The sequence below is a fragment of the Manacus vitellinus genome, unplaced genomic scaffold (assembly GCF_001715985.3).
Source record: "Manacus vitellinus isolate BGI_N305 unplaced genomic scaffold, ASM171598v3 scaffold_1_pilon, whole genome shotgun sequence".
Taxonomy (NCBI): Eukaryota; Metazoa; Chordata; class Aves; order Passeriformes; family Pipridae; genus Manacus; species Manacus vitellinus.
In genome coordinates, this window is record NW_021939396.1 from 47111464 (window position 1) to 47137904 (window position 26441).

A 26441-nucleotide genomic window follows, 5' to 3' on the forward strand; every position below is an offset into this window, starting at 1 on the left:
CCTTTTGCTGTCCCTGTTACAGCTTAGACTTGGTAATGTGCATTGCACTGCTGAAATCCTTCACCACAGCAATCAATCTTTTTGTTGTCCTCTTTTCTGGGAAACAAATCAAAACCACTTTTCTCATCATCTTTCAACTGCAGACAGTGAAAGAGGCCAGATCAGGGTAACTACAGTCAATGACGTCAGCTGCCTCAGCCAGAACAGAGGAAGAAATCAGCCTTCTTTAGCAAGACCAAGCAAGCAGTTACTCATGGGAATGATTACCCTCCCTCTCATGTAGGTCCTCATCAATATGGACTGCTCTTCTCCAGGCAAATCACTCTTCAACAAAGCCCTGAAATGCCTGGAGACAAGGTGATGGCTGCATTCTCATCCACATATTCTCAAAACCAGAAAATTTCTGGCAATCTCCTAGGTATTTTTTTCCTACACAGGATAAATCAAAGTGAAACACAAATGGTGCTTTTTGCAAAGATATATGATGTGTCTTTTAGAGAAAAATACAGCCCTTGTGCAAATCTGTAAATTAGTAACGAAGCATACTAAATATTTATTTAAAGTATTCTTTTAAAACACCATTTGCACATCTGAATGCCCCAAAAAGCTGCAGAAAAGCAACAAAATTAATTCTAATAACTTCAGAAGTTTTAATGATATACAGTAGGTTTTTGTAATAAATAACTCAGATGGAAGAGCACTTGTTTCCTCAATTTTTGAAAATCTCCACTTTGTCCTCCAATTATTACCAGCATGTCAAATACTGTCAAAATTCTAACCATCACACCAGGCTATCAAGGAAATTGGACATGACATCAGATTACTGGTGACCTTTCAGCAATCCAATTAAAAATATTCTGTTTCATGACTACTTCAAAAAGGGCTTCTGTCAAGTTACTTACTCTCACAGGCACACATATGACCACAAGGCTGGAAAAGCACCGCTGCCTTTTTGTCTGAACATACTACACATTCTTCGATCTGTAAAGAACAACAAACACATACAAGAAAAGTTTATCTCCTGCTCTCTACATTAATTTGCAAGGCACGTGGACTTCAAGAAGCTTTATCTAGTTTGTTTTTTTTAAACCAATTCAGCACCTCAGAATCTAACTTTAATGAGTCAGTGTGATAACTTCTAAGAAGATATATTTTCTAGCAATTTTTACACATTCAGTACACTGACAGGCACAGAGAAGCAGTTAGGACAGCATATATTTCTTTATTTTTTCTTGTTCTTTGTTCCATCATATATATATACTTAAATTGGGGTTATTCAGTCTGGAGAAGAGAGGTCTCTGGGGAGACATTATTGCAGCCTTTCTGTATTTAAAGTGAGCTTATAAGCAAGATGGGTAGAAACTTTTTAGCGGGGCCTGTTGCAGAAGGACAACCGGTAATGGTTTTAAACTAAGAGAGAGTTGATTTAGACTAGATAGAAGAAAGAAATATTTTATAATGAGATTGCCCAGAGAGGTGGTAGATGCCCTGCCCCTAGAAACATTCAAGGTTAGGTTGGATGGGGCTCTGAGCAACCTGATCTAGTTGAAGATGTCTCTGCTCATTGCAGGGTGTTAGATATTAGTTAGATGACTAACTTGAAAGGCCCCTTCCAACCCAAACCATTCTGCGATCCTATGAAATTCGCTTATAAGGTACTGGTATATTCTGGATTAGGGTTTCTCTAGCTCTTTATTGTGAGTACTTGTATATACCATACAACCACAGAATGGTCTGGGTTGAAAGGGACCTTAAAGATCATCCCATTTCAAACCACCTACCATGGGTAGGGACACCTTTCACTAGAGCAGGTTGCTCAAGGCCCCATCCAACCTGGCCTCGAACACTTCTAGGGATGGGGCATATAGAGTTTGACCACAGACATCACATACCACTCCATTCATACTAGCCTGGACCACTTCTTCCAGTTCATAGAGAACTGTAGAGAACTGTTGGCCTGAGTCATTAATTTCTTAGCCTTTTTTACAGATATTGCTGTAAGTTTTTATATAGAAGAGAAATATTAAGCAGATATTCCACACTCTCAACCTAATTCTGCAAAAGAAATGACGGGAAGGTTATCCACAAAGGTTAGCCTTCACCTGGGAAAGCTGATTTCCATAGATTAGCTTCTTTAGATGGATGACTAGAGGTAAAAGCCTTACTTTGCTGCTCCGAATCCCCCAGTGACAGAACCCTTTCACTGATTATAAAGGAAGTCTAGAGAAAAAAGAGCTCCCGCTATGTTAACATTTGGATTTTGAAAATACACAGCACAGAATAGTGAATGGTATAAGAAATAAGAATAGGAGAGTGAATAGTAAAACCAATACAAATTTATATTTACAACTCCTATATTTACTCTGAAGTAGAGAAAAAAAACCCCTAACATAGTGCAGAAGTAGACTAGTCAAATGTTTGGAAAAAAATTTAAAAATAGAGTTGGGTTTTCATAAAAACTACTGAGACTAGGTCTCCAAAATAGGGCACAACTGGTTGATACTCTGAAGAAAAAAGACAGCATAATGAAACTTGTGATTCCTAAGAAAGAAAAGGTGAAAGCTGAAAGTAATTATTATCTTCAAAAACAAGCACATATTAATTAACTCAGTTTACAGGCAAATGATCTTTTAAGCAGCCCTAAGGAATAAAAGAACTCAGAAGAATTGAGTATTACTGAGGGAAATTATACTTCAGAAAAAGTAGCGATTTATCTTAACGTGAAGAAAAAAATACCGTGGAGGAAGGAAATAATCTATTTCAATAAAGTATCCTCAGGTGACTGTATTAGGAACTCTGAAGACCTGAACAATAAAAACATTGCAAGGCAGGGAAAGGTACAGGGAAACACAAAAGAGCAATGTACAATGTTGGGACAAGATATCACTACAATGCAAAATTAATTCCATCCAGTGAGACACATGTAAGGCAAACTACCACATAAAATAAATTATGTATTTCCTGGACCACTCTATTTTTGTTTCTTTTCCGTTAAAAAAGAGAGAGAACCAATGAATTTTGGAGGTTTTTACCTTTGTCCTAGACTGAACTTGTTCTTTACAGATGAGGCATTTTTTCACCCGTGGTGAGCACAGAGAACAAGTGGCAATGTGTCCACATGGGCCAAACAGTGTATCTCTCTTCATGTCTGAACACACCATACATTCTTCTAAGGTTTCAGAATCATTGTTGATCATAGACGGACTTCGGGAACCAACCTGACCACTACAAAGAAACCTTGCAGTCAAACTTTTAAGAACTAAAAAAAAAAAATTAATTTAAAATGCACATCAATTGGCTGTTTATATACTCCTACGCATTCAGGCATCACTGTATCATCATAAAGCAATCTGAACTGCCTTTTCCCAAATGAACAGCGGACACCAGAGTGCAAGGTCACATGCTCAGATAAGACATCGTAGAGAAACTGGACACAGAACAGCATGTCGTGAGCATGTACGTAAAAAGCTGTAAAACGCCCTTCCCTCTCATCCTAAGAGTTTACTGATAGAGACATGCCCTGTAGATTCAGAACCGCACAGCTGAACACCTTCACCCTGAACACGCTTCAACGCCCAGCAAGTGACAGAGCCCAGGCTCGGTCAGCGAGTTGAGGTCGGAGCGCTGTGCTGCTGCTCCCCCAGCAGAGGGCCTCGCTCCCACAGCCCTCACCAGCCCGTAAAAGCTGGCGGAGAGGGAACAGCCAAGGGATGAGGCCGAGATAGATGGACACAGACAGAAAGGCTCTAAGAGAATATAAGCACCTTACTCCTTACCAGGACAACATCAATAAAAACAGCCTCTCTTTGTGACATTTTGAAAGTACCGTTTTGATTTCCATACAGGAATTAAGGATGAGAATTGTTTAAGAAATCACGGGGGGAACACAACCGGGACAAGCTGAATCATCTCATACTGCATACACTTGGTAACATGACGTTTCTCTGAAATCATAATTCCTAAAGACATCAGACCCACTCCATTATACTCTTTTTACAGAATCATACAATTGTTCATGTTGACAGGTACTCAGTAGGCCACCTGCTCAAAGCATCTTCAACACTAAATTTATACCAGGCTATACTGGGCTTCACCCATTTCAGCCTTTAAAACTCGTATGAGATTTGTGTGGAGATCTGACAACTTCCTAGGCCAACCTGTTAAAATGCCTAATTATTCTTCCAGTGAGTCCCCCCCCTCCCTGCTATTTCTGAAGCTCTACAAACCTTCACCTGCAGATTGTCACCTTCCCATTCTCCTCCCATATTAACATGCATGAAAGTCCTGTAAGACTTGGGTAAATTTCAACTAATGTATTTGTAAATAGCATTCAATGTACCACAGCAAATGAAGAATTAATTGAAAGTAAATAAAATAGCTTGCATGTTTTAATGCTATTGCTAATAAAGGCACGGTGTTTTAAATAAGTAAGTTAATCTATAGAAAGCAGAGATTTGGAAACCTTGTATTTTATGAATATACAAACCTGACTTTTTCTTTGTGACATTTAGCCAATGCTTTGCAGAGACTCGGATCAGGGCAGAGATCGAGAGGAGATTGACCCTTCTTGTTACGAATGCTGAGATCAGCTCCGTTGGCTGCCAGGAAGCAGGCAATAGATGCTGCACTCTTCTTCTCTGCTCCTTGAGTGCCAAGTCCCATTATTAACTGAAAGAAAACAAATACATAAGCAACTTGAAAGCCTCTCTATACAGTTAAGAATTGTTTGGCTAAAGGAAAACTATTTGACATGAACACATGCACACACACACATATATGTATAAACCTGTTAGCTCAAGGAAGCATCTCTAGAACTAAAATTAAAACGATTGTACAATTGCTTAATTTTTAGTCAGCTATACTCAATTTTCCTTTAAGGAACTAAAATTCAGCAAGGAATAAGAATTCAGCAAGGAATAGTTTGACTGTTGAAGCATCCTGCACACCTATACTCACATGTGAAGGGGCTGTCCTGTGTAAGTACTGTAAAAGGGCAAAGTTCCAGTGGGTATATTCAGAACACACTTCAGTACACTGAAATTGCAGAGTTCAGACAAAATGCTGCCAACAACACCACATTTGGACTGAAAACACAGCTGAGCAGAGAAATAAATACACACTTTTAGTCTAGTGATAACATACCTGCCCAAGAAAGCAACTGAATTTGAGTCTTTCTCAGCCTAGATGGATTTAAACTCACACACTGTCCTTCCTGTCCTAATCAGATAAGGTTACTTTGCCCTTTTACAGCTAGTACTTTATTTTTGTATTACTGTACCTATTACACACAGTTCACAGGGCCATCTAGACAAAGAGAGAAGGCTCACTACCATAGCCCAGCAAGAAGAGGATTCACCCGCCCCAGAGCATTCTGGGCCTGCTCCCAACATCTTTTTGTATTAAAGCTTGATTAGATAAAATCCATTAAGTATAATGCAGACTACACAAAAAACCAGAACTGCTGGCACCACTAAGAATTCCTCAGCAAACTACACCACCCTACATTCAAAGGAACAGCTTTGGCATAGCTCGGACAGCTCCAATTCTGGGAGCTTTAAGTGCTGAAATCTGGAATTATAAAGGCTTCAATGCTAGGATAGAGGCAGGATTTTGTATGCACTTCTTTCCCATTATTTAAGTGCCCAACTGACTGATGTACACTTTTTGACACCATTTTTCATTTTGTACAATCTATCCCTGTAGCTGGTCTTCTAAAAGCCCCCCTAAAAATTAAGTCATTTTGGCTGGATTAACAACCATTTAGTATTTAGAGGACTAGAAGTGCTATTTTAGACAGAACAGCATACAGGAATAAACTTAAAATACCAGATACCTGTCACTCCAGCCCTAACAGCTGCATATCTTGAAGTCTGAACTATGAAGAAAACAGTTTTCAAAACCCCTCTAGATATTTATCCCATCCTTCAGAGGTAACTCATGAAGAAGAAGCGTTGGTTTGGGTTAATTTCTTGCAGCATGTGAAGACTGTATGAGAAGTCTTTACCCTGCCTTGATAATTGCAAGGTTATCCTTCTCATCATACAGTCGCCCAGTTTCCTAGGGAAGCAATTTATGTTTATTCCTTTTAGTTAAGAGCTCTTATCCCTAACTAAAACTCTTATATCAATACGTATCACTGAGGTGCTACAAGACTCTTGAAGGCCACTTTATGAATTCCCAGATGCTCATCCTGCATTCTTCCTTATGATTAGGTAAGAACAGTACAGCTAGAAAGACTTCACACCAGGAAAATCAATAAGTTATGGAGACGCATTCCTTTGCTGTGTTCAGATCACAGAAAATTTTTGTTTATAAATTCAGACCATTTTTATGCACTTCAATTACAGCACTGGCTGAAGTGAAGAGATTTTATCTAGCTTCACTCCAGGTACTCTGAACCACGTCGTCAATAATTCAGCCAAGGCAGTACAACACCCAGTGAAAGTGATTTGCTCCGAGGTTGGCAGAGTAGTCATCACGGAACAGCCATCAACATTAGTCTAGAAAACCTTGGGTCCTAAAATGCCTCTGCATGCCATACTATTTGAAAACACCAAGACAATATTGCATCCCATGACACTTTTCAGGAACCTGCAACTTTTCACGCACGCAAAATGAGAACAACACAAAACAAATCCATGAACAAAAAAACGAGCCTCATTATGTCTTAGTGCACAGTACAGCAGTAGAAAGCCTCCTCTGGAAGGGTCCAGCCCTGAAATGCATCAACACAGGCCAATTCCAGCCAATTTACCTCTGAGGGAGAAGTCTCTGTGTAATCCAACAAATATCATAAATATCATCTAAGTAATTGTAGTTACTCAGCTACCTTTGAAGCTGTAAACACCTTCCATTAGAGTTTTTTTGTTTTAAGTTAGGATTTAGGCAGTGGCATCATGCAAAAGAATTTTAAAAGTCTGAAAGACATCTATATTAAAATAAATTACATTAAATGCACCTGGGAATAATACATTTATTTAGGATAAAAAGTACCCTAGACCAAGGAACACTGCACCTGTAATAAAGAACTCAAATGACTTTTTTTGTAGTGGTGGGGACTTAATATAGAATATCCTGAGTTGGAGGAGATCCACAAGGATCATGGAAGTTCAATTCCTGGCCCTGCACAAGACAACCCCAAGAATTACACCATGAGCCTGAGATCATTGTTCAAACACTTCTTGAACTGTGGCAGGCTTAGTGCTGTGACTACTTCCCTGGGGAGCTTGTTCCAACAGAAGGAACTCTAAAAAAAATAAATCAATGTTGAAGATTTCGTTCCATATATTTCCACTTACAAATAAGTTCATGATACCAGTAAAAAATATTGGTTTGTATTTTAAATAGTGGTCAAGGTAAAAAGTAAAAAATTATAGAATTTCAATGAAGCTGCTGTTTGATCAACTTTATCAAATACAAAAAAACCCTAAAATCCTGCAAGTGAAATTTTTCTTTCTCAGTTTTTTCAACTGAAACTAAAATAGAATAATTATTTGTTGAAGTACTATACTACAAAGAAGTACCTTACAGGTCTTAATAGGTTGGAATCTTCAAGACAGCAGTCCAAAGTTAATTAGAATTTAGCCAAGCAAAAATGAGGTCAAAAGTACTACATATTTACATAGGTGATTTGCTACCACATAGACTAACGAAATCTGACATGCTTCCCAACCCTTAAAGGAATTAATAAAGAATAATAAAAAAACCTCCCAAAACAAACCTTCAATTTATCATATTTACAAAAAGAAAACCTTACAGGTTCCCAGAATAAATTATTAATCCCATTTATCCTTTATTATCTATCACCTGTATTTGCAATTCCACAGAAGACAAATTACTAATGTGTCTTTGGATGGCTTTAGAGGTCCAGATGCCTGCACGCATTTGCACAGTTTAGATCCTGTCTTTGACAAACAATTTTGGGCCAAAGGTGGTTTAATATTTAAAACTGTTTACTGGTCAAATCTAGTTTACAGAATTTTTACAATACCTTTATTTAAATAAAGATAAATAGGTCTAGGTACGGTTCTCATTTACTATTTTTCACAAGACAATTTCAAGATAGTTTGACCATCTTAAAAAGTTTACAGGTATATTTTACTCAAGCTTTACTCCATCTTTCATATTTCAGTGACACGTTGCCACATAAAATTAAAATAACCAAGTTTTCACCTCTTCTCTGAGGGCATATATCTTCTCCATGTCACTTAAACCTCACAAATTTTTTAGTTAAGGGAAAAATCTTCTCTGCAATTAAACAAGTGCAAAAAAATGACCAACAGTTTGATCAAGCTAATATAGGAGATAGTGGCTAATCATGATTTTTTAAAGAACATTAAAACATTTTTAGGTGATCAGAGATACAATCAAGAGGGGATTTTTTTCTTTGTTTCTTGTGGTATCTTTCCCGTCCCTTTTTTCTTATTACGTTAATAGAAATAAAAAAAACACCTTTGGTTTAAACCAAAGATAATTCTCAAATGAAACTAGAAAAAGAACTTGATTATCTAAAACATAAAATCCCCCCCCAAGGTGATGTTTAAAGAGATGATGGAAAAAAACCCCACTTCTCGTTAACACAACAACTCTATTTTCATTGTGGATGCCACTAATGAGACTGGGCAACAGAGAAACCAGTTTATGAAATGCTGAATCTGAAAAAAAACTATTCATCTCCCATTCGTTCCTTTCACAATTAAATTCATATACACAAGGTATTCTGGGCACCTTTCATAGAGTCCATAGATCATGGACACAACTGAGTTGTAATTGCTCTCCTCCTCTCGCTTAAAAGGGCACAAGCGTATTCCTACAAATGCCAGTCATTTTACATTTCTTTCAAAGCTTATTCCAGTGTATTTCAGTGAGATTAAGTAATCAGTTTGAAAAACATTTGTCGTACTGGGAAATTATTATTTTGAACAAAGGCTTTTTAATGAACTCGGTGCATTTGTATTTTCTTTATGAAATGCAAAAACATCACCGTCAGCTAAAATTAGAAAAAAATATTATGACACTGGTAACTAACGATTCAGCAGATCTGACCTACCGTTATGTTGTGCATCTTTAATATCTACAGAAAAAAATTCTTGTTTTTCTCAATTCAAATTGCTCCAGAATTTTATTTCTCCTTTGCCTCTCAGGTAAACCACAAACTTCACCTTTACATATAGGGTTCACATAACTTTTTGAGTGTGTCAAAAAGATATATAAAAACAAACATACAAAATTAAGAAGGCCTTGTTCTAACAGAATATACTTTCACAAAGTTATAGAAGCAAGTAAACAATTAAGGCTATAAAGACATGCAAGACACTGAATCACAGAAAATTATTTCAGTCTTATTCTGTACTGTAACACTGTTTATTTCTCTTTCCTAAAAAGCTACTTTTGATTTTGGCAGCTATAATACATGTTCACTATGGAAGAGAGATTTGTAGAAATATTTTTGAAATAAATAACCCTGTTTTTCTGTAACAAAAATAATGACTACATGTGAAAAGCCACATATAACAATGTGATTTCTGCCTACACTGCAGTTTAAAGCAGAATGTCTATGTAAACTCATATTGCCAAATACAGTTCAACAGTACAGAACTAGACAAAGTAGACAAAGAGACAAATATACAGAAAAAAAAAAAGGAATAAATAAATGTGTTTTATTTACTGTGTTCTTTGATGGCTCCCAAGCAGTATCTACCTTGCCCACATCTTGCATGTCTTGGAGTTGGCGGAGCTGTGACAGGGTATGGTGTCTCAGGGCTTCGTGCAGGGGAGTATCCCCATCTTTATCCTGAATATCCAGCTTAGCACCTGCACGGACCAAGAGCTGAAACGAGAGAGAACCCAAATTAAAACAAAAAAAGGCAATTTATTCCTTTTAAAACAAATTTCAGGAAATTATGGCTTAGGATGCTCTAGGAGGTCCAAAAGGGTTACTTTTTTATCTTGCTACAATTCACAGTTGAGTTTATTTAAATTTATTTCTCATACCTGAAGCTCAACCCTCAACTGAAGCATTTATCTGTTCCCAATATCAAGCTGATTTCAGCAGAAGCCTAAAGCTTGCCTACACTCTGAGTGCTACAAAAGGCATAATTTTAAAGGACTCTTTCCACTAAGACTTTAATTCTTTCAACAAGGTCTACAATGTAACATATTACAGCAATGTATCAGAAACAAAACTAGTGGGCAGTACTGTAGACATGTATATACTCTTTACTATTAAGTAAATCAAAAATCACCACTCTCACACCATGCTAAACTTTACAACTTAATTTACAGTGTTCTCCCATTAGCAATGTAGTTAGGCATGTACTTAGGTTTACCCTGATTCAGCAGGAGACATAATGACACCCTTAAAAACTATCTCAGAACACTTTGAAAAGTAATGAACTGTAAGACTTGTCTCTAAGGCTAATTTTAGACACACATTCCTGGTCACATGACACAAAAGCAAGCATAAGGCTGCACAGGCCCTCCTATTCCTATTGCCTTTGAATACAGCCTTTCCATAATTCAATGCACCAGGACTTTCTTAAATATGCTGTGAAACAATACAAATCAACACACGCTGACAAATAAATAACAACTGACCCTAAAAATTAAACCCCATCACTGTTCCTATTCAGAAACCTGCAGATAGGAGCTGAGATTTTAACTTTAGTTTTGAGCTTGTGATACTCTGCAAAACTGGGATTAGCAGTAGAGACAAAAGGCATAGTCTAGAAACAGGAATACATGAAGGGGATCTCCCTCTTTGGAACCCACATCCTTGCAAGGATCTCAGAACCAAAGAATCTCAGACTATGGAACAGGCTAAAAGGAAAATAGCTTAAAAAGAATTCAGAGTCTCATTTTCCAGGAAGCATATGCCTGCAATTATTTGCAGTTTACCATTTTCCCCAACCTCTTCCTCTACAAGTGAAACCAAGAAAACCAGTTAATATTTGAAACAGTCTCCTTCCAACTTTTTACACTCTCCAAATGAATTTACTCTGTCCCAATTTCTTTATCATATTCATATCTTATGTCTGCCAGTAGTTCTTTACTGCTTAGTTTCTTCTGGAAGAAATTCTGTAAATGAGCTCTTTTCAGAGCAACCTGGAATCCTTGACTACCATTGAAATTCAAAGTCTTTATAGAAGTTAAAAAAAACCAAACAAACAAACTTAAAAAAAGACAAACCACTACCCTTTGTCATGGCAGCAGGGTTTTTAAAAGAACCCCGCTACCTTTGACCACTATTCCACAGATGCCTGAGGGTACAAACCCAGCCCTGGAAGGTATCCAATAGGAATTAATTTTGAAATATGGAGCCAACATGTTCTTTGCCAGGCTGCACGAGCTATTTTAGGACTTCTCAGAGTTAATCCAGATCTGAAGTACGGATAGTCTACAGGGTCATTCACTTAAAAATTCTCAGATATAAGCATGTAAGTCTAACACACATGCTAGTTCTACATGCCTACCTTCCTGCTCATCTGTTACATTAATATTGTATTCCCAGGTACCATGTCAGTCTCAGAGGGGCACAAGAGTTCACCAAATACAGCTGCCAAATAACTTGCAAGACGCAAGTGACACTGACTCTAGGAAACCATTCTTTTGGTAGCAAGCGGTTCCAGATATAGGGCCGTATCACATGTTTCACTGTAATGGGATCACACCCATCAGCCCTTGGAGAGGGAGAAACCTTACAGCAGAGAGAAAATGCTAAACAGAACTGTAGATACAGCTCTGCAGAGGGGGTACAATTCTCTGTAGGCCTGAATAAGAAACAGTTTTTCATATAAGGTGACTCTCTCTGCAAAGACAGAAAAATTACGCAAGGGCCAAGGCAAGGTTGATGTACCCATTCATAGGGAACATCTCCTACAGCAGTGAGTGCTCTCTCTGAGCCTCAAAAGCCCACATTAGCAAGGCAAGCACTGAGCCACACAGGTCCTTCCATGGACAGGGCACACAGGCCAGAAAAGGGTAAGCTGTGCCGGACTCCCATTTCCTGTGCCAGTAACAAAGTTAAGTATAAATTTTCGCAACCATGCAAGCAAAAGAACAAGGATAGCATTCCTTTCTCCAATAAGATACCACTGTTACTGCTCATGGCTCTCCCAAGTTAAGAATAAGGGAATGTTCTTACACAGAAAAGTAGTTAAGGTCATAAAAAGACTTTTTCTTTAGCTACCACTTGCAGAAACTCTGAGCAAGAATAATTACACACGCACCAAGAGGCATCAAAAATGCTATTTGAAGGTCCCATTACAGCACCACAGAATCAGATAAGTAACAGCAGAACACATTCTATCTTTTTCAACAAGGAGGGGTGCTGGAACTGGCAACTGCACAGAGGGAAACCATAATGCACCTGTACAAAAATTTAGCATTCTTGAAATGTCATTCATATTGCTGACTGACCTTCTGTGCAAGTTGGCAGGTTTCTGAATTAAACAAAATGCATCACACAAACATGCAACAGCTACATACTGTCAAACAATTTTTAAAATGTTCATGAAGTATCCATGTCTTAACAGCTGCCATTGGCTTTAGTCAAGTACCATTAACCATATGGTTTATTGCAAAAAGATACTTACCCTAACAATTTGTGTGTGCTGTCGTTCAACGGCAAGGTGCAGAGCAGTTTGCTGATTAACATTCTGGATATCCAGGTTAGCATTGCCCTGAAAGATATTTAAAGCATTAGGATGTTATCATCCCAGCAATTCATCTACAGACAAGGCAGGCGATTAGGGCACTGAATATGACCCTGAATATGATTCCTGGTTAGAGGATTTGAGAGCAGAAGTGATTAAATACTTTAATTATTCACTGTACAGATGTTAATCTGTTGAATGAAATGAGGTATCAAGTTTTTCAGTCCCTCTGCACCATTAGGCCACTGTAACGATCTCAAAGGCAAGTTTGACCTTTAGAGCTCGACACGTCCTTCCCTGCTCCACTGGTTCTGCATTGCAACTGCAGGTGTAAAGCAGCAAACTATTTTCACATCAGATGGTTAACCAAAGCTTGACATTTAAATCCTCCTGAGAAAAGAGTCCTACCTGATGCACCAAAAGTTCAGCCACTTCCACATGATTATTGAGAGCTGCCAGATGCAAGGCAGTGTAACCATCATCTTTTTTCTCATCAACAATCCATGGTCGTGGTAACTTGGACAACAGTACACGCATGGCACTGAAATAAACATGCAGAGGTGGCATAAATACACTTATAACGTACACTGAACAACAACAGTTGAACAACATTAATTCTCAGAACTATGTAGAAGTCGTTAAAATAACTTTAGTATTTTTTCAGAGAAAGTGGGTGAAAAGCTGTATCAACAGTTCCAAAGCACAATAATTTCATGCTCCCTTCCTTCTAATTAAAGCACACAAACAAACCAAACAAACAGCGTGAGAATCAGGTTTGCTTTCCAGAAGGATGTTATCTAGCTATAAAAATTATCTTAAAAAAGTATTCCAACAAATTCTGACAAAATAATTTTCTCTCTCAAAATCCTTATAGCATCCTTTACTTAAGTAATTATTGACCAAGTTCCACTACATTAGATTTCTTTAAAATCATCACTTTATAAACTGATGCCATGGGCTGTAACAGTTAAAACTCAGTTTCTGAGGGAAAAAAATGTAGTAAGATCTCTTAAGCACAGTCAAAATAAATGCTGAAACTATAAAGTGAGTACTAGTGCAATATTTTCCTAACAGATAATGGTTGAGTATAACACCCCATGGCAGTGCCTAGTGGTCAGGGGTAGGGTGAGGTTAAGCAATTCGATTAATACAGACTAAAATCCATGAAGTCCGAAGACTGAAGTGTTAAGGGTATTAACAACACAATGCTAGATAAACAAATTGCTCAATCTTATATTCTCTCAGAAATACAGTTTTCTTAAGCTTTTGGAATAGGTAAGCAACGAAATTTAAATCCCTTATTGTCTTATTGTTATAAACAGCATATGCAGCTCCCTTATGACAGTTCCTCAAACACAAACAGAAAACTAGAAACTGCTATAATCTTGTGCCAAGAAACCTCTTCTGTCATCTGATTTTTCCCTACTGTTGAAGCTACATGTTCTCTACAGAAGAAACAGAGCTTCTTCACAAAATTAAAACTTTTAAAATTCAAGTAATTCAAGTGGAACCACTCGGTCACACAATGGCTTTCAAGGAAGATAATATAACTGAATTAAACAGTTCTTCATTAGCAATCTGATATTGGAAACATGGGATTTCGATAAGCCTCAGAAATAGCCTCATAAAATGAGTCTCTCAGCTTTTACTAAAACATATTCTCAACAGGTAGGAATGACTGCTCTGTCAAGTAGTAACTGAGCTCCTAATTCATTGCAATAATCTGTCACCTTGAACATCCACACTGCATAAGTGCTTTCAATCCTAAACTCTCTTTTAGAGCAAGTCGATGAGTTTCCTATAAAACAAGTTAAATAGCTATGGTTCTAGGGACAGTTCACCCTAATGAGCCCTCCTGGAAAGCAAAAGAGTCCATGAGGTAGACTTCTGTACCAGTAAGAAAGTGCACTCCTTCGAGTGCATTGCTCGGACGCTATCCTAACAGATCCTGACTTAATAAGCGTAAGCACATTCTCCTGCTGCTGCACTGAGGATGCAACATAAACCCTCAGTTTCCCATTTAATACACCATCCTGGCAGCTGCAGCATAAGGGACACGCCTTTTTTCCTCAGAATTAGAATGTTTGAAGGAGCCCCAACTAACCAACTCCATCTTCAGGCCACAGGATCACATAGGCCCACAGGAGACCATGACCAACTGATACGTGAGGAATTTCATAACCAGGCTGTTCAGGAGGTTTTGCCCTCCTCAGAGCAGATGAAAACCATTCTCAATCTCTTAGAATTTTTGTTTTCCTGGCAGAACTAAGCTTCTCACTTCCTCACAGTCCAAATTACTTATAACACAGCAAAATAAGACAACAACACTTCACAGATTGTATGTTGCTCACTGTGAAACATTGCTCAGCTTCTATTCATAACGCCTTCTACAGCTCTCTCATGTGCTAGGAAAAAACCCCACTAGAATATTTGAGGGAAAAAAACAAATACTGGCAATATTAATTCTTTGAGAGATTCACTTATGCAAGAATTTACAAAATTAAGGATATAATTTAGTGAAGCACAAGTTACCAAAGCTTCAAGAGCTGTGGCAAAATAGAAAAATATTAGTTGCACTAATAAACATAATTTATTTTGTAATGAAATGATGCAGTATTTTCAAACCTAGGATATAAATCTGCATGTTCAGCTGCCCTAGGGAGTGAGTAAGTCTGAAGCACTGTGGTTCACTTTGTATCTGGACTGTACCTGGGCATACCACCACACCAGCTCTTCAGAGTGCTGTGCTGATACAGAGTACATGGTACCAGCAGCACAATATGTCTTTCTACAGTGGTTTCCTAGAGGACATCATGTCAGGTAAGCTCTTTATCTTCACCTGTCAGGTTCAGTGTTTCTATAGACTCCATAGATCTCTAAAGTACCCACCGTGGATCAACTAAAAAAACACAATAAAAAAATACCTGACAGAATAAAAAAACTGACAGAAGCAGTATGATCACAGTGAGTGACCAGGAAAAAAATGGGGCAACAATAACCTAAGAAAAAGCCCAAGGTCAAGAAATTTTTCTTACAACTGCAACTACAACTTGAGGAATGCTATGGGAAGGTATCAACAATTACATCTAATTACAGCCAGCTTCTCTCTAAAGTAGCTCTCTAGTCACTAAACAAGGAACTGTTCCAACCAACTCAGATGATATTTTATATCCTTTTCTTCTGTAAGGAAATAAGAAAATTGCCAAATCCAGAGATAAATAAAATAAAATTTAAAGTATATTCACACACGTTAACAGGTGCCTCAAGAAATGAATATATTTCAGAAACATTACTGACATTTCTTTAACACCTCTCATCTTGGAAAGAAAAATAAGAAACTAATTGACTCAATATTTTGTATGCTATGAAAAAATCACTCATCCTAGTATTTGCATAACTGCTAGCCTTACCAGATCCTCTTTCAAATCTTTTCCTATTTAGTTTGCTGTCTATACCAGGAAAATTTTCATCTTAAGTTTGACTGAAAAACATTTGGGGGTATCTTGCTTTCATAGAAATGAGATGCCTGCTACATTTTTGGTGCTTTTAAAATGAATTGGTCTTACTGGAAAAACAGAAGGACCATCCAAACAAACAAATGGTTTCTGTGTGGAATAGATTTTTACCTTATTTATCACAGCAAAGCATCAGAGGGCCAGCAACTACTCGGTTGTTTCTATCTATGTAAGAAAAGTCTACATATCTCTCTTCCAGACCATGCTACATTACTGGACAGTAGGATAGAAGGACTGTTTCATGGAATGACACCTTAAAATTCTGCAAGACATTAATATGCTACAATAGCAAATTCTTTTTGATGCTCAGTGGCTGCACCCTCTTCTTCATTAGCTGAGAGGTAGTTTCTTTACATTTCTGTAGGATTTTCTAGAGCTGCTGCCAAAATTTTGACAGTTAAGTGGCTACCATTCAGAGCAGCACTCACTGGAACAGGCATGCACTGTATCATAAAAGGTCCCATTAGCTGAATTAATGTTGCCAATTGCACATTAATTCTTGATTCACTTTTTTCCACGAAGTATTAAAGAAGTTGGGTTGTACTGCTCTGCTTTTAAGATCACAACACACATGTGGTCCTGAAAACTTGATTTCATATCATATACACTAAAACAGACCACAGGCTACTTTCACTGTAGCTGTACTGAAAAGATCACGAAATCAGCAAATCTAATGGTAGCCCTGAACATGAAAGCAGCTGAAGAAAACTTTTCAGACTATCATCTTCAATGCATTCAGCTGTCACAGATGACATGGCTGACTGAGCAGCTGCAAAGATTATTGGTAAAACGGTAAAAACTCTTATTGAAACACTGAAATTATGCCACCACTATGCTATTTATATACTACTACTAAAGCATCCCTAATGAAAAAAACTTTGTAACAGGTAAGTTATGGTATTTGTTGTTCTGCAGTATTTTCAGCTTAGTAGGAAGCTGATAAAGATTGTTGGGGGTACAGTGACTTATACAGCCCAACATAATTCATCCCCATAAAATGACCGTCCAGGCTTTAATAGTTATAAGTGATTTGGTAGAAGGAACACCCATTAATACAGTGCTACATTTAATTTGAGATGTAGAAGAATAACAGCAAATGCTGCTGTTGCATGCATCTTTAATTTGACCTTGCTATGCAAGTAATACTTTTTTTTTCTTTTTAAATTCATGTTTTTAGAGAGTTGGGAACCATAGCTTAACACAGAATGGTTAAGGTTGGAAGAGACCTTAAAGATCATCTCATTCCAACTCTTGCCATGGAAATTCAACAGCATAAATTGTATATTTGCAACAAAAAATGCATCACAGATCTGAACAGTACCCTAATTCATTTTTAGCTGCACAGAGCACTTGTTTTAACACCAGTTACCAACATTAGTTATACAAAAAGAAAAAATCATTGTTATGATGAAGCTAGCATATGGTATATTATTCATTATCAACCTACATATAAATTTTTTATGCAGTATTTTACTCAGAATTTTTACAGATGCTCATCAGCATTACCTGAGAATGTGACACACAGTAACAGATTTATTTGGAAAAATCTACGAGATGAAAGTACTTGTAAGCAAGATGAAGCTAGCACCTCATGGTATGAAAATGATTCCACATTTAGCAGTCTTAATTGCAAAGGTACCCTTCCACCCTGCTTAAAAAAATACATGAAGAAAAACTGGAGAAGATTCTCTGCTACCAACTGCAATTTGACCGCAGAATTATGTAAATACGGAAGGTTGAGGGTTTGTTGGATGGTGGTGTGGTGGGTTTGTCTGTTTGGCCTTTTGGGGTCTGTTGGGTATTTCATAAGAACAGATCTTAGGTGTAAAAAATTAGAAAGGCTACTTCACAGACACACCACTCTCTAGTGAGTGAAACAACCTGCCAGACTCTTGATTTGGCAAGTTTGCTTTCAGGCAGATCAATGAGATAATTCAACTTACTCATATTGCTTCTAGTGATCATGAAGTTGCAGGGTAAGGAAATGACGAAGCTAGAGTTGCAGGGAGGGCAGACAGCCCTTTCCAGAAGCAAAGTCTTAGATCAGCATAAATTCATCAGTAATCATATCACCAGGGGTTGTAATGATTCACTGCACTTTCTACTACAGGTTTCTCTACTTCCCTGCCATTCTCCTCCCCCAAGTCAGGCTTCCACTGTTTCAGTGTGACATGGTTTCATAATATATTTTACAGTAATCCTGGTTTGAAGTATTCCCCACACACATACACCACCCTTCACCCCCACATACTCCTCTCCACTGATTCCCAACCCTGGCTGAGCTAAAGCCTGTTCACCCACCTCCTGTTAGCTCCTCAAACAGTTGAAGAAACAGATCAGATTTAAAGACAGCTTCTATGGCAAAGTTTTCTTTTAGGGCTACGTACTCTGATGTGTATTTTACAACACAACAGAAGCAAAACTACTTTTAACTAATCCCATTCCTGTCCTCTTACTACCATCTCTGCTCAGAAAACTCCCTCCAAAAGTGGTCCCAACACAGCATCTAAAAGGTCACCCCTTCCTGTTGGATTATTTCTCATACAGAATAGTACTCCAAGTCTGCTCACTGTGAAGCCAAAGAAATATTTGTACCAACATAGTGCAAGAAGTAACACAGGAGCAGGACAGTGCTATTTTTGGCAACGATACGACCGTAAGAGCACGTCAGCACACAACTTCAAGCCAAATCAGTTCCCTGATCTGGTTCACACCACACTCACTTTGCAGTACAGAGTGTTACACTGGAAGAAAGAAGGAAGTACCTATCTCTCAGGAACAAGTAACAAGGAATAGATCAATACCTTAGACTGGTATTACTGAGCATGCTGTATCCTGAAATTAGAGTTTAATATTGCACATCTGACCGATGGCCTAGTCAGTAAAAGTTTAAGTAGACAGACTGTTTCTTTATTCTGGAAAATTTTACAGATTTTCAAGCCTCTCTTGGTTTTGAAAAATCAATTTCAATATACATGAAACTAGAGAAACTATGAGGTATATAAATTTAGAAAGAATACACAAAAATGTATTCTGCATTAGCTTAGACCTTGCATAATGATTTTGTCTTTAGTGTATAATTATGAAATCAAGGAGAAAAGAAAAAATGTGACTTTTATCAGAAAACTACACTGAAATAGGGTGTAGTACCCTGGTTACAGGGTAAGCAGCTACCAAGCACAGGACAAAATCAACACAAAAAGAGGAACCAAGGGAAGTATAAATCCAAGACAGTGGTCTGCTCAGGACTTTGCAATACACTCCCTACCCTATAGTACTGAACTTTATAACTACTAATTACATCAATATTCATTGAGATGATATTTCCATTTAATTAGTTTTAATTTTAGATTGAGATATTTTCAGCTTTTTCATTCTTCCTTCTCCCAAGCAAGGATTTTGTCTGAAAAACACAGAAAAAGTCTTGAAGTATTTTGATTGCTGACTGATGTATTTAAATGGCTAAATTTCATTCTTTTTTAAAGAAAACATTGCATATACTTCCCTATGAATATGAAAATCCCTCCTCATATTTTGAATGTGCAGTTATTAGTCTTGCCAGAAGCCAATTTTGTAAACATGAAAGTCAGATTAATGCAGTGAGCAGTTCCCTTGATTTCTTTTTAAATTCTTTTCTTCTAAAACATTTCAGTTTTTTCAAAGAAAATAGCACCTAATTTACACGTGCATTTACTTTCTTTAGAAGTAATTCTATGGATAAGCATTATAAACAAAATACTATGGAATTATTAAACATAATGGTACGTAATGATATGAATTTACTAATTAAAGCTTTTTCAAATAATTTCTAACTTGATTTGAATATGGAAATTCAGGGCTAGAAATGGACACCGACTTCTTATTTATAAAAATAACTGTATGATTTCCACCTGAAAACTTAAGATTGAGGCCGCTCAGACCTCAAGTTAATCGACATGTTGTTAGTCACGGTATTTTTCACTGATCGAGAAACCAGGTTACACAACCTGCTGTGGCAGCACAGGATATTTATTGTTCTATATCTGCATGAAGTCCTTGCCTTCTTACTAGCAGGGCTGCCTTTCCCCCCCCCCTTCCTCTCCTCCCCCCCACCCCTGTTTCTAAGTATAGTGACAGCCTCATCAGGGTTTACTAGTAGCAGCGCAAGCTCAGTGAAAACCTGGGAAATCTAACTGGAAACACGAGAGAGAGCTTTATTTGGCAGTGCTAAAAAAACCTGGGGACAAATGGCCAAGCGGCGGTGGAAGTGCAGGCTGCACAATCAATAGGCAGAGAGCTGGATAGAGGCTCCCTTCGCTGCCGGATCGACAATCGACAGCTGAGAGACTATTTTTTGCAATGGTTGACTAAATATGGTCAGGGAAGAGAGAGGCACAAGAGAGCCTGTTTGCCTGGGAGTGCATGTTTCAAATGCTTAGCTGCCTATAAAGCCGTAACAGTTTTGCTCGTGCCCTCTAAGTGGGAAATACGGTTAGTGTCTTCTGTAGTGTGTCTGCGGGAGCCCTGACCTCGCTAGCAGACTTGACCTCTCTGAAGATGGAAAGTAGCTTCACCACAGACCTGCCTACAGTTAAGCCTGGAAACATAACCTCAAGCAAGAAAAGATGCAGTGCAATATCTAAGGAACTAGAAGAAACCAATATTTGCCGGGGGAGGGGGGAGACGATCGCTATTTTTTTGGTGCCTTTTTTTTATTTTTTTTTTGGAAGCAACTCCAACTTTTGGGGGCTTGGTTTTGGTCTTTTGTTGAGTTTTTATTTTTCTTTTTGGCTGTGATTATTATCATCTGACAGTGGGCTAAGTTCACCTTCCCTTGGCTTCCTAGCATCTATCCTTGGAGTCTTAACTCTCAGTCCAGCAGACATAAGGTATAATTTCTATACAACATCATCCATATTTTAGCATTCAAAGAAGGGCAGAAGGTGCCAGTTAGGCACCCATCTTCATGCTTTTTTTTTTCCTTTTAAGTTTTATCTATTTAAGGTGGTGAGGTACTGTATGCACCGACATTCGCCCCCCCTTGCCTCCCCCTCCCATGTAACGAAGAGCTGATTCAGCGAATAGAGTGAGAGAGCACTCAGGATGAGATGGCTGCTGCTGATGTGTCTCTAGGTCATTACCTCTCTTCCAACTGCAAATGCTGCATGATACTAAGCTTACAGGTAACAGAACATCAGGAGACCTGCATTATTCTGCACGTTTAAAGGATGCCTATGACTTTCTGCATGTGTATCTTATTTACTAGAATGTTTTTTTATTGTTATATTAATCCCTCTACTCTGGGAACAGCTTAATTTTGAGTGTGTTAAAGTACCAAGCATTTGTAGTGTAAAGAGCAGGTTGAAAGAGAACGTTAGTCCAAATTTCATAGCAAAAAAAGAAAAAAAAGAAACAAACCCCAACTTGCTTGGTAGGTAGAATTCATTTTAAAGAAAATAAACTAATAAATTGCAATGCCATTAACTGGTTGTTAATTTCAGTGAAATATATTATTATCTTCCTATGCACAACTAAAAAAATTACCAACTTTAAAAAGAAAACCTAATAAACAGTGTGGTAGAGCAATGATGAGTTCTCAAATAGGTCTAAGCAAAATTTTCAAGGTGCTTTATCTCAGATGTACATGAAAACAACCTACTTAAAAACTAGAATGTGACTGCTGTGATTCTAATGCTGCATTGCTGATTCTCCTTGTAGTACTGGGCTAGCTACTGCTACACTCTGATTTGCTCTCTATCAGCTGCACTAGGTTTTTGTCATGAGCTGCAGAAATTCTTACTTCCTCTGCTCTCAGCTTTCCTTATGACTATTACAGTAACTAATTCTTGAGCTTATTTCAAGTTTACCTTCTAATGCTGTAAAGACAAAGCTTACTCTTTACTGTAACCCCAATCAACTCCTGAAATACAAATTAAGCAACTATAAGCTATATCAGACAGTCCCTTAGAAGTCAAAGCCATACTGTACATCAAATATTTAACTACCATTCCAAAACAAGTCGCACAGAATCTTACGAAACTTGGGAGTTTGTTTCTTTTGGTTTCTTTGTTCAGGGCTAATTTTTTTAGTTGTCATAAATATTTCAAGTGTGGACAAGACTTTGACTGAAGCAGGTGAGTGCCAGTTTTAAAAAACGAGAAAAGACGCTTGCAGAAGTGTTGAATAGGTATTAGCTTTCACATGTGACCTTCGGCCTAACAATCCAAATCCTGTCACAGCAGTTAGAGGTTGTTTTCTTAATTCAATGTCATCATCTTTATGATAAGCAGGATCAATGGTGACATGTGCTTTTGTGTTTGGTCTTTGTTTGTTTTGTTTCGTTTTTTTAAACCACTTTGAAATACAGTGTAACTAAGTACAAACCTGCAAAGAGTTTGCAGAATACCGGATAGGATGCAAAAAGCAGGGAAGTGGGATTTGGGGTAAGAAAATAAGTTTACAACTGCCATTTTAGACAAGTCTATGCTTCCCTTCAGGACACTGAAGATGCAAACTGTACCCCAGCATGAAAATCTGCTAGAAGACCTGGGACGAAGTTGAAGCTTTTTACACTGGACTACAACTAAAAATTCCAAGAAAAGACGTTGCAAAGCTACCAGCCATTCAACTCCTCTCCACTTAAACACGATCACTTAGGACAAACAGCAAGAGACTGAAAAAATATGGAAAGGCACTTCTAACATCAATGTCATCCCAAAACAATGAAAACTGTAACCAGCTATAAGACACTGTGCAGGTAAATCGCATTGCAAAGTTCAGTTAGCATAGTAAGTTTATTTTCTCTCATCAGTTAATCATAACGTCATTCTTCCAAAGAATTGCCAGCATGAGTTTTACCTAATGACAGCAAGAGAATTCAGCAAAATACTTTTCAGGTTCATCAGACAGGCAGTCGAGCAACTCTATGTGTACCTGCTCAGAGCACATACTTCTTTATGTACCCATATGAACATACAATGCTATGGAATGTAAAGAAGTATGTATTTTTGGCAGGCAAGGAACGACCAGTAAGAGGAAACTAAACAGCTGCTGGAAGAAACAGGTTTCCCTCTTGTTTGAATGACATTCATGTGACAAATTGGCCTGCTAAGGGTCAGCTGGTATTGCCAAAATAACTCATACTTGTTAGTAACAAATCACAAACCATTAAATTAAGTGACTATAAAAGTGGCTAGGAAGAATTGTTAACAGCTGATAAGCAGAATATTAGTTGCAAACAGAATTCAAAACAAGGCTGGAAACGTCATCTTGAAATGCACCAATTAAGACTGCAGCATAGCTGCAAAATTTATCATTAGCAGTATTCCTCACTTAATAGATCCTAAAGTAAACTTAAAAGACTGATTCTCAAAATCTATCTCATCAAAAACAAGCCACTGTTCTAGTAATCACAGCCTGTTCTGTGTATCTCAGATGGTAGTACTTAAATTTGCATCTACCATAGAATATTTAATCCACAGGTTGCAACTGAGACAAGTATTAGCAGCTGAGAAATTGTAGCTGTGATTTAGAGAAAATAATAGCCAAAATAATTGAGTATAATAACTTCTGCAATTTAAAAAGACTTAAGTCAGAATTTTCTCCAAATCAGCACTTATTATGCTCAGTGAGCTCTTCGATACAAAGTGCAGTGTCAGGTTTAGCACAAAGTGACAATACAGAGATTTCTAGGCCACAGTTGCTAGTCAGCGGATTAAAGCTATTGACAGATTCCTAAATGAAAACACAAATGACAACTACAACCTCAAAGGTAAGTTTTCTTAAACATTATTTTCAAATGAGCTGTATTTATTTTAAATTCAAATTTTAGAAAATTGGCCATGAAAATATGACTTCATAACATCCAGAAAATTGCAAGAACTACATGAGAAATAGTTCCGCAACTGTTTCAAGTTCTAAAAGAGGTATTAATTAAAATATACTGGTGCATATCCTCCCTAATTAAAGATACTCGACATCAAATTCAGGAACAAGGGAAAAACACGAGGAAAGAACTCCCCGTTCATCAATCGAGCCATTCCTATTCATGACAGCAACCTTCTAAAAGCAGTTATTAAAAAGGATATGTCCATCATACGTAGGCACATTTGGCCCAGATTAAAGATTCTAACTGTACTCCTCTGCTTACTTAAATGTTTGGAAGGAAAAAAACAAACAAACAAGAAAAATAAACAAAGGCAATGTATGATTTTTAGATGGGGATATTATTTTTAAATACTCACATAATTCTCAAATAGCTAGTAATATATATAGCCTGATATTTTTAACACCTGAAACTACATATAATACAAGAAGAAACATTATCTTATCTGAACCACTATCTCATCTGCTTAAGAAAGAAAAATATCTATGTGTTTTAAAGCTATTTCTCTTACAAGCAGATATTTTGACATGAAAGTTATAGTATCTTAACATCTAAATTAAAACCTGGTTTTTAGTGTGAAACAAATCAAATTGCAGTAGCTTTTCTGAATAGAGGAATGCTACTGAACTTGATTACGATCACAGAAGCAATTTGGTATTACTAAAAGCTTCACTGAGGGGTTAATTGCTAAGCGTTTAGTTCTTTTCCTAAAGAGTTTGTGTGCTCAGCACCGATTGATTTGGCTTCCACTATATAATGAGACCAATTTTTTTAACAGCTTAAATTTATTTTGAAAGGGTTTTGGTAACTATTTGTCATACCGTGTTCTTTCTTGTATAACATTGCACTGCTATGCTGTAACAAAATGACAGTTCAGAGTGATACAGAAGTTAAAATTATATGTTGACATTGCTTCCTGCTAGTTCATGTTAGCATATCTCTAAGAATACATATCCAGTCACTCTAAAATGTCACATCCACCACTTAGATCAGCTGTTCAATTTTAACTGAGCACACGTTGAACTTTGGGCATCTGCTGACACAGTTGTAACTCAAACATTTCAACTGTGTGACTGACAGGGATAACAGATGCTGACATTATCAAATGCTACACGGCTTTTTTTCCACAGTCGTTTTTTGTCCCGATATGGCCAGTACATGAAACTGTATTGCCATCCAAAAGTGCACTTGAGCAGCTGTATCTGTAAAACAGTTCCTCTATAACTGGTAAAAATAGAAACTCATTTTATAGCCATCTTGATGCTTAAGTCCAAGTGACACACCTGCTATGTTTCTATTAGGATACACGGTGTTGGGAATATATTTACATAAATCTTCTCACCAGCACCAGACTATGCAACAAACAGATGTAGACTACCCTTGACACACTCGTTACTAGCGAATGGTTTGAACTAAGGTTGTCCCCTACTTTCCATTGTAGTCAAAGCTCAGAAAGAATTCAATATATGATGGGGGGGGAAAAAAAAAGCTATGCGAGCACTCACAAACGTATTAAGGACCTTAATTTAGAAGGAATCAGATGAAACTTCAGACAGTTCTTTAAAAGCTGTATTTTTCTGGCATTGAACTTTTTTACATATACTATCAGAGCAAAAAAAAAATAAATTTATCCTGCTGTATTATATAATCATTCCTAAAAAGTTAATACTAACCAGAGATATAGCAATGGAATTGAAAGCACTTGACATTTATACTTGTGCTAACCAACTACAGCATAAAAGCAGCTGCAAAAGGGAACCTGCCAAAAAATGAATGGGGGGGAGTGTGGGGGGAAAACTGAAACCTTCTTCCCCAGTGAAGTTTAACATAAAGAAGTAAAGGAGCTCTACATGATTAGAAATTTTAAGACTTCAGTTTCTAATCTAATCTAAAATTTCATTATTGCAGATAGGAAAAAGTTAAAACCGTAATTTTCATTTGAGACTCATCCAAAGATCCTCAAGGAAATACTCAAGGACGGAACAAATCTATACAGGTCTTTCTGGTATACAGCTTTTCATTTTGCCATCTCCAAATTAGTGAAAGAGTTAAAAATTTGCATTGACAACAAATTGTGTAACACAGAAGAAAGCCACATGTTCTTTGTGAACTGTTCATGTGCTTAAAAACGTGTTACTGAATTATAAGCTCCCTGCACTCCAATGCTTTGCTAAAGCTGGTAAAATGGAACCAAATCACCTCTTCAATGGATTTGGTCCCCTTCAACCAGCTGTAGCTATGCATTGATCACTACAGGATTTCTTATATTTTTAAAACTGGACACAAAGCCTGCTCAGAATAATTATGTAGTCCTCTCTGCAGTTCAGTTCAACTATTCTAGACAGCCTGAAGACAGAAGGTAACAAGGAGTGTAGCAAATTCTGTATTCTAAGATTTCAAGTCTGTATT

At 37.4% G+C, this 26441-nt stretch overlaps 1 protein-coding gene and 1 long non-coding RNA gene across 2 annotated transcripts in view; one reads left to right on the forward strand and one right to left on the reverse strand.

Annotated features, from left to right (window-relative positions):
* The window catches only part of MIB1 (mindbomb E3 ubiquitin protein ligase 1), an 85703-nt gene that overhangs the window by 13414 nt on the left and 45848 nt on the right, over positions 1 to 26441 (reverse strand). Inside the window, exons 14-19 of the mRNA XM_018075174.2 lie at positions 13062 to 13194; positions 12594 to 12680; positions 9701 to 9829; positions 4487 to 4668; positions 3033 to 3225; positions 903 to 981 (exon numbers count right to left, since the gene is read on the reverse strand). Of these exons, the coding sequence (XP_017930663.1) occupies positions 903 to 981; positions 3033 to 3225; positions 4487 to 4668; positions 9701 to 9829; positions 12594 to 12680; positions 13062 to 13194 (803 nt within the window). The remainder of the gene's footprint in view (positions 1 to 902; positions 982 to 3032; positions 3226 to 4486; positions 4669 to 9700; positions 9830 to 12593; positions 12681 to 13061; positions 13195 to 26441) is intronic.
* LOC108642242 lies at positions 20547 to 24533 on the forward strand. The gene is made up of 3 exons (XR_001922518.2): positions 20547 to 21036; positions 21137 to 21330; positions 22645 to 24533. It is a non-coding gene; the product is annotated as an uncharacterized LOC108642242 (long non-coding RNA).